The 13,437-nt window shown below is 42.7% G+C and overlaps 1 protein-coding gene across 21 annotated transcripts in view; it reads left to right on the forward strand.

Annotated features, from left to right (window-relative positions):
• Positions 1-7,783, forward strand: part of SOX6 (SRY-box transcription factor 6) — a 655,459-nt gene extending 647,676 nt beyond the window's left edge. For all 21 annotated transcript variants that reach the window (XM_008005772.3, XM_037997531.2, XM_073018057.1 and 18 more), the window contains one exon: positions 1,113-7,783. In XM_008005772.3, the coding sequence (XP_008003963.1) occupies positions 1,113-1,416 (304 nt within the window). In that variant the 3' untranslated portion in view covers positions 1,417-7,783. The remainder of the gene's footprint in view (positions 1-1,112) is intronic.
• The last annotated feature ends 5,654 nt before the right edge of the window (positions 7,784-13,437 follow it).

A 13,437-nucleotide genomic window follows, 5' to 3' on the forward strand; every position in this document is an offset into this window, starting at 1 on the left:
AAGTCATGAGTACAAAAAGTGGAAGGACCTTCCAGAACTTCCCTAACCCTGGCTTTTATAAATATGTGGAAATTGAGGCTCCAAAAGGATAGTTACATTGGCCATTTGAAACAAATTTTGACTATAATTTATGATCCATAAAAGATTGAGAAACTTCTGGTGAATATTGCATATGTGAAAATAATATTTTAGCCACAGTCTCTCTCTGAGTTAGTTGCATCTTTCATTCCTGTGTACCAGTTATAATGCCCTAAGTGAAGTTGAGAGACAGTAGTCATGTCTCCCTGCAGGAAGAGATTGACCTCCACAAAGGATCTGTTAAGTTTATTTAAACTAGGGTAACATTATGGAGGAGTGAACTGGTGTCTAGGCCTTGCCACCCTCTGGCGTCTAGGGTGAGGCAGCATATCTGGTGTCTACTCTGCAACTCTACTCTGTTGAGTTGCAGAGCTCTCACTGCTCTTTACTCTCGACTCTCTTAATCACAGCCCCAGTTCCAGCCCAGGGCCTCAGCAGTAATGACATCCAAGATGATCCTTCCACAGGGATTCTTCCTAACAAGTTCAGCCATGGAAATATGTAGACATTTACATGAATAACAAATAAATGCTTTGCTAAATCTCACTCTTTGGGACATGCTAGGTTCCTTCTCTTCTCGATTTATACAGTTCTCAAACCAAGGTGAAGACACAAACCTGCTTAATAGTGTCATTATAATATGTTTCATGCCACTAGTCTAATTTTCAAAATGTGCTGGGAGATCTTCAAAAATTATCTCACATGTAACTTTGCGGAATTCACTACATCATTTGTTCCTAATGCCAGGTGTTATCCAAGTTTTGCATATTTACCAAGTTAAAAGAACCCTGCCTTTATGTTGCAAAATCATCAGTAAATTGCTCCATCATATTGTTTAACCCTTAACATAGCATCAAGGAGATTTTCAGGACTCCTCCAGGGAACAACTTTGTCACATTTTATTTGCTTAGAATGTTATTTTACATTTATTTAGGGCTCCCTTTGGAAAGTGTAGGGGAAAAATTCCTGTGCCATACATAGCACATATACAGATATTTCTCCCTTGTCTGATTTTGTTTTTTGAATCTATATAGGCAACAGCCTCAGATTCCAATCACCACAGGAACAGGTGTTGTGTATCCTGGTGCTATCACTATGGCAACTACCACACCATCGCCTCAGATGACATCTGACTGCTCTAGCACCTCGGCCAGCCCAGAGCCCAGCCTCCCGGTCATCCAGAGCACTTATGGTATGAAGACAGATGGCGGAAGCCTAGCTGGAAATGAAATGATTAATGGAGAGGATGAAATGGAAATGTATGATGACTATGAAGATGACCCCAAATCAGACTATAGCAGTGAAAATGAAGCCCCGGAGGCTGTCAGTGCCAACTGAGGAGTTTTTGTTTGCTGAGTTAAAGTACTCTGACATTTCACCCCGCTCCCCAACAAAAAGTTATTAAAGAGCCCGCATGCATTTGTGGCTCCACAATTACATCAGCAGAATGGTCTTAATTGTTTCATAAAGTGTGAGACAGATTAAGTTTTCCCTGATTTTTCATGAACTTGAGTTTTTTGTCGTTATTGTTATTGTTGTTGTTGTTTTTTTTAATTTAGGTGAAGACATATTAAATATGAGACACCAGGACTTGAAACTTATCTCAACCCGTAGATGTCTTACAAGTCTTATATTTTTGTCTTACTTTTTTTTTCTTTTGGATGTTGATAAAGGTTTAAGTTACTGTTTTAGATGGGGTTAAACATTCTCACTCAGGTATGCTGTGCCGGCCTACAGGTTGTGAATGTGTTTTTATTCTGAATTATTTTAGAAAACAACTGAGGATTTCATATTGTGAAACAGAACAAGTCCACGGCGTGTGCAGCTGCATGTAGAGCATATTCAAAAGGCCTCGGAATTCCAATTTTCCATGTGTAGAGTTAAACTTTGAATGTGCCAAACTTTTTCATAACTTTTGAATCTTAATATTTTGAAAGTCTTAAAGGAGACACTGCAAAGTCTTAGACAATCTTTGGCATCTTAAAATAAAATAGCAAACCAATATTTTTTTCCAGAAAATGGTAAAGTACTCAGGAATCTGGAGACAAGATATTGTAAGGAATGAACAAGTTTGCCACAGTGCATGGACCCAATTGTGTTTGCCTGTTGACGTGCCATCAGTGTGTGATGTGGTATGACGTACACACACCAGAGCAACCGCCACACCAGATATCGACCGAGTGGTCTTCTCTGCCTGAGACCACCTCTCACTACATCCATTATCCCTTTGCCTTTAACCCTGACATTCAGTCTTAACACATTTTCTCTTAAATAATTTATTCATTCCAGAATGTCAAGGGTCCACTTACTATTTATTTTTTTAAAATTGTTGGTGGCATTAATTTAATAATTCTTTTTTTTCACCTTCCTTCCCCAAAGAACTTTTCAGTCCTTTTCACCTCCTTCTCCTGTGTACATAGTGATTTTATGTCCCCAGAACACCTGGAAGCATTTCTGAAACCAAGATATTATTAAAAACCTATTATTGTTTTTAATCATGAGTATATATCTGGCTGCAGGGCTGTGTATTGGGATATAGGTATATAGTCTTACACTTAAACAGGTATGCCCCTGAGGTTCACTGTGACCTCAAGTCTTTTTCCAGAATTTTCCCCTAATTCAGTTCACAAGTGGTAGGGTCTGCATCAGTGGCATTTCCCCCTGAATTCCATTCAGCAGCAAGGGTCAACAGTGGTGACTGCCAGGCAGGAGAGGCCTGTGGCCAAACCTGAAGCCCAAGGCTTGTGGGCCATGCAGGAATCTCAGTGAAGCTGTCATGGGCTGGCATCTTTACGCTGAGTTGCCTTGTCCCAGCTGGCACATCCAGGGAGTTCATTGCAAAATCCCCAGGATGCAAAAAGCCACATGACAGCCTCAGAACAAAGATGGTGGCAAATAGTCGTGATACATCTAGAGAATGAAAGAAAACCATAAGGGAGGAGAAGGAGGGGAATACATTCCCTATATGGGATGTTCCTACTGTTAACTCTGGGGAACAGATAGCTCCGGGGGCAGCAGATGAGTTCCTCTGGCTGACTCTCTGTCCGTGGCCACAGGGGGACATGCCTACGTGTGAACAAGATGAACTACACTTGTCACACAAGGGTTTCTTTGGAGACATGCTGCTGGGGTGGGAAGCAGTGAGGTTTTATTCTTCATCTCCTAACTACAGGGAGTTCTGCCATGCCATTTTGCCTTTCCTGAAACCAGGACAGGTTGCCTATCGGGGGTCTTCACCCAGAGAGGTTTAGTGAGAGAATGTCAGTGAATGGGATAGTTCACCTCATGGGACAACCCAGAATCTGATCACCAGGACATAGGAACGGCCCCATCAGATTTCTTGAGCCATTTTGTCACTTGGAAGAAAATAGTGTACCTTCATATTTATTTAAGAGTGCTCAAGGCCTAATAGCAATAAACAGGTCTAGCCAAGAAATTACCAGCTATTCCATTAGCTGGGAGTGCTCTCTATAAGCTGATTAAGGTACTGATAGGAACGCTTTGTTATTCATGTTGGTTGGGGATTAGAAATTTGTTTTTGTACATTTATTTCAAATGAGGAGGAGGTCATTTTTTTCTCAAAAAATGAGTATTTATTATTGTCTTACTGATTTCTTTGATTATATACCTCTCCTCCTCAGTTCACTCTTGTGTCTTTTTTTTTCTTTCTTTTTGGCTTTTGCTTTTGCTCTCTCTCACTTCTTTCTTATTTTGTTGCATTGGTAGAGTGTTGTATGGCTAGCATTGTATTGTATGTAATTAATTTTGCACAAAGGCAAACATTTAGCATAGTAGGTTAATTTTGTTTGTTTTTATGACCATGCCAAAATAATATTCTGGGCTGGTGGAGAACAAAGGACTGTTCTTTAGGACTGAAACTTGATTTTGCTCGTAGTAAGTAAAAAAAAAAAAAAAAACAACAAAAAAAAACACACACACTCACAGATGTTGTTTCGTAAGTGTTATAAGCACTGGATATAAATGGTATTTTTTATCACTTCTGACTAATGTGAAACTGTTGTACGAAAACTACATGAACAAAAGTCATCTGTTTCGACTCGTGTGGGCTTGCCTCACAGTTGCCGGATTTGAGTCATTTTTATGTCTTGTTATTTCATTTATTTATGCAAAATACATGTGTGTATGAACACTTTGTTTTAGCTCCAGCTCTGCCTCAGTACTGGGGTTCAGTTACTTTTAGCCATGTTCTTAAAAATGAAAGGCTATTCAGGAATGATCTGATTGTAAACACCTCTTTCATTGGATCGAACAGTAATGCTGTATCTGAATCTAAATTTTGTGTATAAGCAGTTTATTTATTAGCCAAGTTTGGCTCTAAATATTCATGGAAATTAAGAATGACAATCATAGGGATCACTTCATTTTATTTTCAGTGGGGCTTAAACAAAGTTTTTTATGACTTTACCATCTCATTTTAGATTTTTTGAATGTGTAAATATAACATAGAAATAGAATTTATTTTTGGTTCATGAATACTTAGTGAGATATAAGTTATGTATTTCCTTTTTGTTCTCTATCCATAGATGTTGGTCCAAACTGAAAGTTGATGAGTCACTGTGCCTCTCGGGGTAGTGAGTTATCAGCTACAGTGAGTGAGAGAGCAGTGTTCGGCCTGCAGCTGGGACAGCAAAATGCTTCACCAGGGTTCTCATGCAGTTCAGAATCCACTGTCCACAGATCCAGACATTTCCCTTTTTTCTTACAGAAAGTTGATGATTGGACATACTAAATTTCCGCTACGGTTAGGAGACAGTTTGCTTTGTGAGTCCACATAAATCTTCTAAGATAGTTCTGTGACCATTTAATAGCAAGAAACATGAATGCCATTACAAAGGCAAAAATCCACCTCTGAGATTGGCCATTAATAAAAGTCCTACCATGTCAATTTAGATTCAAGAATGTTAAGCAACTTTGTTTTTGCGGTGCTCCCTATTTCATAGTATCTTCAAATCAAAGATAAAAATGATCTCCATTTTGTTAAAGAACTTACAGGGTCAGGGTTCTCCTTGTCACTTAGAATTGGGACACTGCCAGACAATCCTCTCCTACAAAAAAAAAAAAAAAAAAAAAAAAGCCATATGGAATGGAAGGAAAAGGAGAAAAGAAGGAAGAAAGGAAAAAAGAAGGAAGGGAGAGAGAAACAAAAGGTCGCTTTGCAGATACGAGCCGCCAGGCTGACAACTTGTCTATTTCATTGGCAGATATGAAGCAGTGTCTTTTCCAGGAAGGTACGGAAGATTTGTTGTTTTCACACATATCCAGCTCAGCCTTTTAGAAGCACATCAGTTTGCTTCGTTAGGTATTTGAAACTCTCCAGCCTTGTCCTTAGGCCTGATTTGATTTGCCAGGGTCCTGACACCAAAGCCCAGGCCAAGTTCTAAATTCAGGTGTGGGCTCACAGTGCTATTGAGCTTGTCGAATTCTGGCCTCCCCTGAACATTAGCCCCACAGGAGCCTGAGGGTGTTTGAAAAGGGCGTGATCACTCTAGGGCTGAAATTAAAGGCTGCTTTCTTTTCTTTCCGAAGCCAGGCTGCTTCTTCGGAGCACACCCTCCTTAGCCAGGAGCACAGGCACTAGCTGAAAGCAGGGATTGTTTTGGGAAAGCCCATTTACCCTCAGTAGGAAGGCAGCCGGGTCACTTGAACAGCACAGCTGAGGCTGCTTCTCTCAATTTACTCGTTTTGCAAAGAATTGACCTCTACCAACTCATTAGGGAGAGGAAAAAGAATCACTTAGTAATTTTAAATCACGTGAGAAGTCCTGTACCAAGTGCCAATAACTGCAAATAAATGCAGCTAGAGGAATGTATTGAAATTGTTACTGGGTCTTCCTTTTTAATGAGAAAATGACAAAAATAGTTGCTGTAGCCCTGCCTGTGTACACGTTTGTCTAAGAATTGAGTTGGCACTTAAGCTCACTTCTCAAAGTATAATAATATTGTATGACCTCATTTGTCCTTTCACAAAAGCACTTGCATCATTTCCTTAAGTCATCTGCTCCCTGACATGTTTTCTTCCCTAATAAACAACTTCTGTCTGTTATTCCTGCCGACGATGTTCTGTTTCTGATGCCATATCCTATTAAGCGTTCCCCTGTATTAATATCATTGAAAGTATTGATATGCAAACACATTTCCTTTTCATCCCCATTCTGTCTTTCCCGTTGGGGACAGATTGCTTTCCAAAAACTCATGAACAAGTATTTGGAATGCTGGTACCTTTGGGGCAGAGGTAAGGGTGGGCGGGATGGGGGCAGAAAGGTAACGCTTAATGCACATACTCTGCTAATCAGTGTCCGTGGCAATATGAACGCTTGAAGAAAACTCAGTGACATATCTTGCTCAGTAGATTCTTATTCCTGAAGAACCACAAGCATAAAGTGAGGCCTCAGTGCTGGTGCTCTTGGAGTATGGGGAATGTGCAAATATTTAACTGTTTTGTATGCTGCACATTGCAGGCCTGCTCATGTGCATTCTCCCTTTGTCTTCCTTTGTCATATGTGTTTTTGCTTTTTTGAAAGTGCAGTCTTTATTGTACCCTCCTCCAGCTTGTAGCAAATTAGAATGCTTAGCATTTATGTTCATTCATTATTGTATTTGCCATGTAAAATTTTTATTACCTTAGACAAGCTTATAAGCTGTTACTACATAACTTATCTTACTGTAACTCTTTTATTTCCCCCTACGTTGTAATTTGTTTGTGATGTATATTGTGAAATTGTATTCTATGTTAATTTAATCAGCACAATTCACTGACATGCTGGACTGACATGCTGGCTGCTGTTTCAAAGTGTAAAGTTTGTGTAGGGCTGTTGGGACAACTGCAACTCTGTTGTCAAGGTACTGTGCTTTGGTTCCTATAGCAACACTGGGTGTGGCCCTTGAATTGCTAAGGGCATTTAATACATCCTGGAGCAAAATTTTAACTGCAGATTTTCTTTGTAGAAATTCTATGTATAATGCAGGTACCTACTTGGCCCATGGCTGGTAACTATTTGGGCAAATAGAAAAAAGAAAAAAACATAAAAACTAGTGTCTATTGCTGCTTTGAATATGTTTGAAAGTCTGAAAATGTAAATAGTTTATCAAAAAAAAATCTTGTACAGTCCAGTGTAAAGTTTTTAAATGACCTTAAGGGTTGCCATCACATCTTTCTCACATTCTCCTCTTGATAATAATAATAATAAAAAGTTTGCTAAGGATTAAAGAAATGGGAAAAAAAATCTCTTCAAATTTACAAGAATGAATCATTGTTCTTAGCTTTGTTGCATACACAAACTTCTTGGATTTCGTTGTGCAGTATTGATGTGAGATAAAGCTCAACATTGAATAATCTTTCAGTGGTACTTTTCAAAGTCTTCCCCTCCTCTGCCTCATAATTAAGGGAAAAGACAAATTGAAAGACACACTGTCTTTATCTATCCTGGTGTATGTTGGCACCTTAGCTACTTTTTTTTTTTCCTTTTTGCACAAGGTGCTTTCCTGATATGTTCAACATGCCATCTTTGGGTGATAATGTATATGCCGTGATGGGGCTCAGGCCCCTAAGGGGAGTGTCTATAAGAACTGCCTATTTATGCTCATTTACCTCAAGACTGTCCTCTCTACCCTAATCTAGTTGTCATCACTCCATCTTTTGTACTGCTGTTGACACTTACAAATTAAAGATAAATTTTGTTTTATGACCTCTGTGTATGGCCTTGTCTGTGCCCTGCCAAGTATCCCCACCACGGAGCCCCAGCCAGTCCTGAATGTGCCACCCTCTTGCTGCTGGAGCCTGCAGAGCTCTCCTACCCTCCGTCATTGCTTCTGCCTGGCCCAAAGATAGGTCTCCGAAAGCCATGGAACCCCTTAGCCTGGAAAGATTTGTCTGCTCTTTTCATTGTGGAGCACACCTGGCTGCAGCAGGAAATACTTGTGGATTTAGAAGGGAGGAACGGGACGCAAGGTGGATTTTTGTCAAGAGAAGATGAGAGAGCATGGCATTGAAATTGCCTCTTTACCTGACTTCTTCATCTGAGTGAAACAGCTTAGAACCTTTTGGAGTATGAACAACTCTCAAGGGCCAGCCTCTCTTCTGACACCACCTTCTGCAGGCCTAGCAGCCAAGAGTGGAAAATGCTGCACTTATGGAACCTTTCCCTCCATTGTGGTTGGCAGTAGTTGGCTGATTACTCAGTACCTTCTGCTTCAGAGAAGAAAGAGCCCATCTTTTTGTCCAGCAATGAGTTGCATCCAGAGTGAAACTCGGTTCCCAGTGATATCAGCTTCTAAAATGTTGCCAAAGCTATTTCATTGTGCTCAGAGTCTGAGTGGGGACAGAGGGTGGGTAGTGGGATAAAGCAAGCAGGGCCCTTAAGGAAGACTTGCAAAACCAGCCAAGCCAGTCCTGTGAGTCTAGAGATGAGTAACCAACACCTAGGGAGTGAAACAAAAGTATTCAAGAGAGAAGAGAAGCCCAGCCACTCCTTTGGATATTTCCTATTAAAAGTGCCTCAGGAAAAAAAAAAAAAAGCTAATAATATGTGGGACTGACTTTATTCCAGTCACATTGCAGGCTCCTGTAAGTTCTGAAAATCTAGCATTCCAGGACCTCCCTCTTGCCCCATGGCTTTTTAAAAGCCCAGGTAAGTACAGGGCATTGGAAAGAACAGGGACTTTGGAGTCACACCAGCCTGGCTCTGCCACCTGCCAGCTGCATGACCTTCCCTGAATAACACCTCTGAGCCACGGTCCTCTCCTCTATAAGATGGGGTAACAATTCTTACCTGTCAGGGTACTGGGGGAATGAAAAGAAATAGCAGGTGTAAAACATCCAGGAGTGGATGGCACACAGAGGGCATGAATGCCCACTAACTCCTCTGACCAGAAAATGCCTAAGCTAGGGAGGTTGGCTGGTGTCACCACTGAGCAAAATGAAGGAGGTGCCTGAGGCCTTCACTCAGGGCCTGGTCACATACAGGAAGACCTCAGGGCCCTCCCTCTGAGCTAGTCTCCATGCCACAGGTTTTCTCACTCCCAGCTCACCCTTACCATTGCTGCAGTCCTTCTTTCTAAGCCTGTCTCCTCTCTCTCATCCTTCTCTAAAATCTTCTGGCTTTCTGCTGCTGACTAGATAAAGTCCCAGCTTCCTGCCCTGTCAGCCAGGCCTCAACAGACCTGCCAGCCCCATTTTCCACCATTACCCCACACACCTTCAGTGCTCTCTGCTGCTCTCATACCCCCAGTCTGTCCACCACCCTGGGGCTTTTACTTCTCCTTTAGCATGGAAAGAATTTGTCCCCTTCTCTGTTTGGGAAATTCCCAGCTATCTTTCAAAAACCACCCAATATCACTACTTCCTGAGACCTTCTTGGCTCCCCAGTTTCAAGCTCTCCCTTGGGAGAGAGCAAAGAGTTCTTTGAAAGAACCTCACGATCACTATGAGCACATTGTAATGATTTGTCTCTGTGTCTGTCTTTCCTGCTAGATGACAAACTGCTGAAACCAAAAACTGTACCTCGGCCTTCCCTGCCCCCAAACACAGTGCTTGGCACATAGTAAGTGCTCTACACTTGTTTGTGGAAGGAATGTATGAGGGATTGCAACTTGGTCTTCATGTGTGGTTTAGATGCCTGTGAGTATCAGGGTCTCAGGTGGTGAGGCTGAGGGATCTTGTAGGCATACCTTGGTATTACTGACTTCATTTGGAGAACATTATTAGTTAAAAACATCTCTATTCATATTGGGAGAGCCATTTTTTCAAGTTGGCATGACAGGCACAAGGCACTGAGAGTCTCTGTGCTTTTAGGATGACTCACTGCAGAATGCCTGAGCCTCTGAACCCAGAGCCACTACTCTATTCTTCCTCCTAGGCATCCTGGCTGAGGTATGAAAAGGACAGACCAGGAAGGGGAAGCTTTTCTCAGTTTTCCTTACGTTTTCCTTGACATCCCAGATACCCTACAACTAGTCTGTTCAGAGACAAGGGGTTCTTGGAAGCTTGATCTCTGGGCCTCCATCATGGAAAGGGAAGGAGACCAGCTGCCTCTACCTGCTGCTGAGAGCCAGGGCAGTGATCTCATGAGGCCGCAATGTGGACAGCTGTTTACTTAGTGTCTGTTCCTTCCTCTTTGGTCCAGGTAATGACGCCTTCTCTCAGTTGTGCTCTAGAGCCCTGCTGGCGCAAAGTGTGGCTCACAGATCAGCAGCTACAGCATCACCTAAGGCATATTACAGTATGGGCTAATATGGCATGGGCTATACTGAGTAGAAAGCTCCTAGCAGTTGAGACTCCATGAACTATCATCTACCTCCTTAGTCAATGACACATCATACATGAGATAGGATTTTCCTCATTTGAATTGTGAAAGCCCAGAAGTAGGACAGACCCACCCAAAGTCACACACAGATTAAATGGCAGTGCTGGAACATGCACTTGTATTTTCTAATTCTAAACACAGGTGAACGTGTTGCATATGACCTCACAATAGTCTGTGAAAATTGCTCATCACTGGGACAGCCCTGGATCTAGAGCTCAGTTATCACCAGGTGTCCTGGACTGTGTCACACTGTGGGAGCACTGAGGCATCTAGGGGCAGTGGCCTCTGGCATCTCTGACTGTCATCCTCTACTCTGGCTGTGCCCAGTGCCTGGCCCAAAAGAGACGCTGGATCATTAGGGTGGCTCTCTGGAGAGCTTGTTCAGAGCCCTGCTGTTAGTTAACCACCTAGTAATTTTTCCATTTTGACACCAGGCTGAGTGGCCATGGAGTAGGTCAGTGAGAATATGTGTAGGTTCTGGGGGCCCCATTCCTGAGTCTGGGAGGAGGACACCCAGTGAAGAGAGTGATCAGGGAAGGTGTCTGAGCTAGTGTCACCTGGGGCTCCTAGACCACATGTGGATTGGTTATCCACTGGCTTCCTAAACTCACCCCAGGTAGGCACACTGACTTCCCAGCCTGTCTCCCCCACCACTGTCTCCCCTCAGCCACTAAAGACTGTGACCTCTGTCCCTGCCACCTGTTCTGATTGGTTTAGCCACTACCAGCTGCCATTCCCACTTCCAGCCCTATCCTTTCCTCTCTGCTCCCAAAAGGATCTTCCTCTCACAGATGCAGGCAGGTCGTGAAAGACACAAGATCAAGTCTATGCTGTTTGCATTCAGGCAACGGCCTTCCTGATGCCCCCAGGTCCTGATGAGCCTTTCCAGTCCCATCTCCAGGAGGCTCCCCACACAGACACAGCACACTGCTTGCTGAGATCTGCACAGGCCACACACTGAAATAATTCCTGTGCCTAGAAGTCCCTCTCTCACTTCCACCAACCATCACACCCCCATGCATTAAAGCCCAGCCCAAACATCACCTCCCATGGGAAGCCTTCCCTCCATATTCCTCTTCTACCCTGGGAGTGTGAATTGCACTGAAATGGTCTGATTGTGTTTTGTTACGTGTCACAATGAATCTGATTGTCACACTCACTTTTTTATCCAACAGTCCTGGCACATAGTAGGTGCTTTATCAATGTGTGTATTTTTTAATTTTAATTTTTTATATGAACACTCCTGCTGTTCTATGTGTATGTTATTTTTTTAAATGAAATAAATGAAGGAATGAATTCTTTCTACTTGAACTCAAAGTACTGCACACTCTACCACTGGCTAGTTTTTCACCCTGATCTTCTAACCCCATGGCTTCTAGCTCTCTAAACACATCAGACTACTAATTTGAAACACGTTCTCCAACCTCTTTGGGCTACAAGGGTCCCCTGTCTCAACTGCCTTTCCCCCATATCTGTCAATCACCATCTTCCCTTTCAGGTCCATCTGCTTCAACACCACTACAAAATACTAAGAGTCTATTATGCAGCAAAAAAGTTTTATGAGCATTTCATTTGACTCCTAATAATGGCTCTAAACATTAAGCATTATTATCCCTGGTTTACAAAAGATTAAACTGAAACTCAGAGAAGTCAAGCCACTTGTTCAGGATCTCCCAGTGAGTCAGAATGTCTCCTTCTGTGTGAACAAGCTGCCCCTCAGGCCTCTCGAGCTCAGAATGAATTTCTTCTTCCTTCTAGTTTGTAGTTCTTCAGCCTTTTCATTATCTCCACCTAAGGAAGCTTTTAAGACATTTTTTTCCTCCCAGTAGCCCTCCTCCCCCCATTAAATTGTAATGTCACAGATTTACTATCTGCTTACATACCCTTTGTATATCTGTGCTTTATTTTTTAAAAGTAAGATTTTTTTAATTTCCTAAGAACAAATTTTTCTCCCTTATGGAAGGTGGCGTTATCCTGTTGAAAATTCCTGTACTATGGCTGGGTGCAGTGGGTCGTGCACGTAATCCCAGCACTTTGGGAGGCCGAGGCAGGCTGAAGTCAGGAGTTCAAGACCAGCCTGACCAACATGGAGAAACCCTGTCTCTACTAAAAATACAAAATTAGTTGGGCGTGGTGGCACATGGCTGTAATCCCAGCTACTCGGGTGGCTGAGGCAGGAGGTTGAACCTGGAAGGCAAAGGTTATGGGGAGCTGAGATTGTGCCATTCCACTCCAGCCTGGGCAACAAGAGCGAAACTCCATCTCAAAGAAACCAACAAACAAACAGAAACAGAAAATGCATGTTCTATATCACCTTCTTTGTGAAGTGTGGCCCTTACCGTAGAGTTTGTAATTTGTTCCCCACTCCACTGTGATTCCTGTGTTCCAGGTACTGTGGCTTAGTAGCAATTTCCCCATAACTTAGTGACATAAAACCATTACTTATTATATTCACAAATTCTGTGGGTTCACAAATTCAGACAGGGCAAATGGGAGGCTTTTTCTCCTCTGCTCCACAATGTCTGTGATCTCAGCTAGGACCCTCCTAGACTGGGGCTGGAGCACACTGAACACTCATTTCCTCTCATGTTTGGCAGTTGATGCCAGCTGTTGGCTGGCACCCTAGCTGAGGCTGTTGGCTGGAACACTTACCTGTGGTCTCTTCATGTGGCCTGGGCTGCCTCACAATATGGTGGCTGAGCATCAAGGGTGAGCAGCCGAGAGAAAAAGAGAGAGGGCCAAGTGGTGTCCTCTTTTACAGCCTAACCTTAAAGTCATGGAGCATCACTTCCACTATGTTCTGTTTATCGATGCAGTTACAAATTATGCCCAATTCAAGGGAAGAGGAAGCCAACTCCACCTCTTGATTGGGGAATGATAAAGTTTTAAATCTCTATGGGACTGGATATGTTGCTGTGGCCCTTTTGGGGAAGTACAGCTTGCTGTACTCCAATATCTGCTGATCTGCAACACTGGTGCCCCACTCCCAACAGCCGCCCCATCTTCACATGGCCTTGTACACGGGGTAATGCTGATAC

Source organism: Chlorocebus sabaeus, chromosome 1, assembly GCF_047675955.1.
Source record: "Chlorocebus sabaeus isolate Y175 chromosome 1, mChlSab1.0.hap1, whole genome shotgun sequence".
In the NCBI taxonomy this organism is placed as follows: domain Eukaryota; kingdom Metazoa; phylum Chordata; class Mammalia; order Primates; family Cercopithecidae; genus Chlorocebus; species Chlorocebus sabaeus.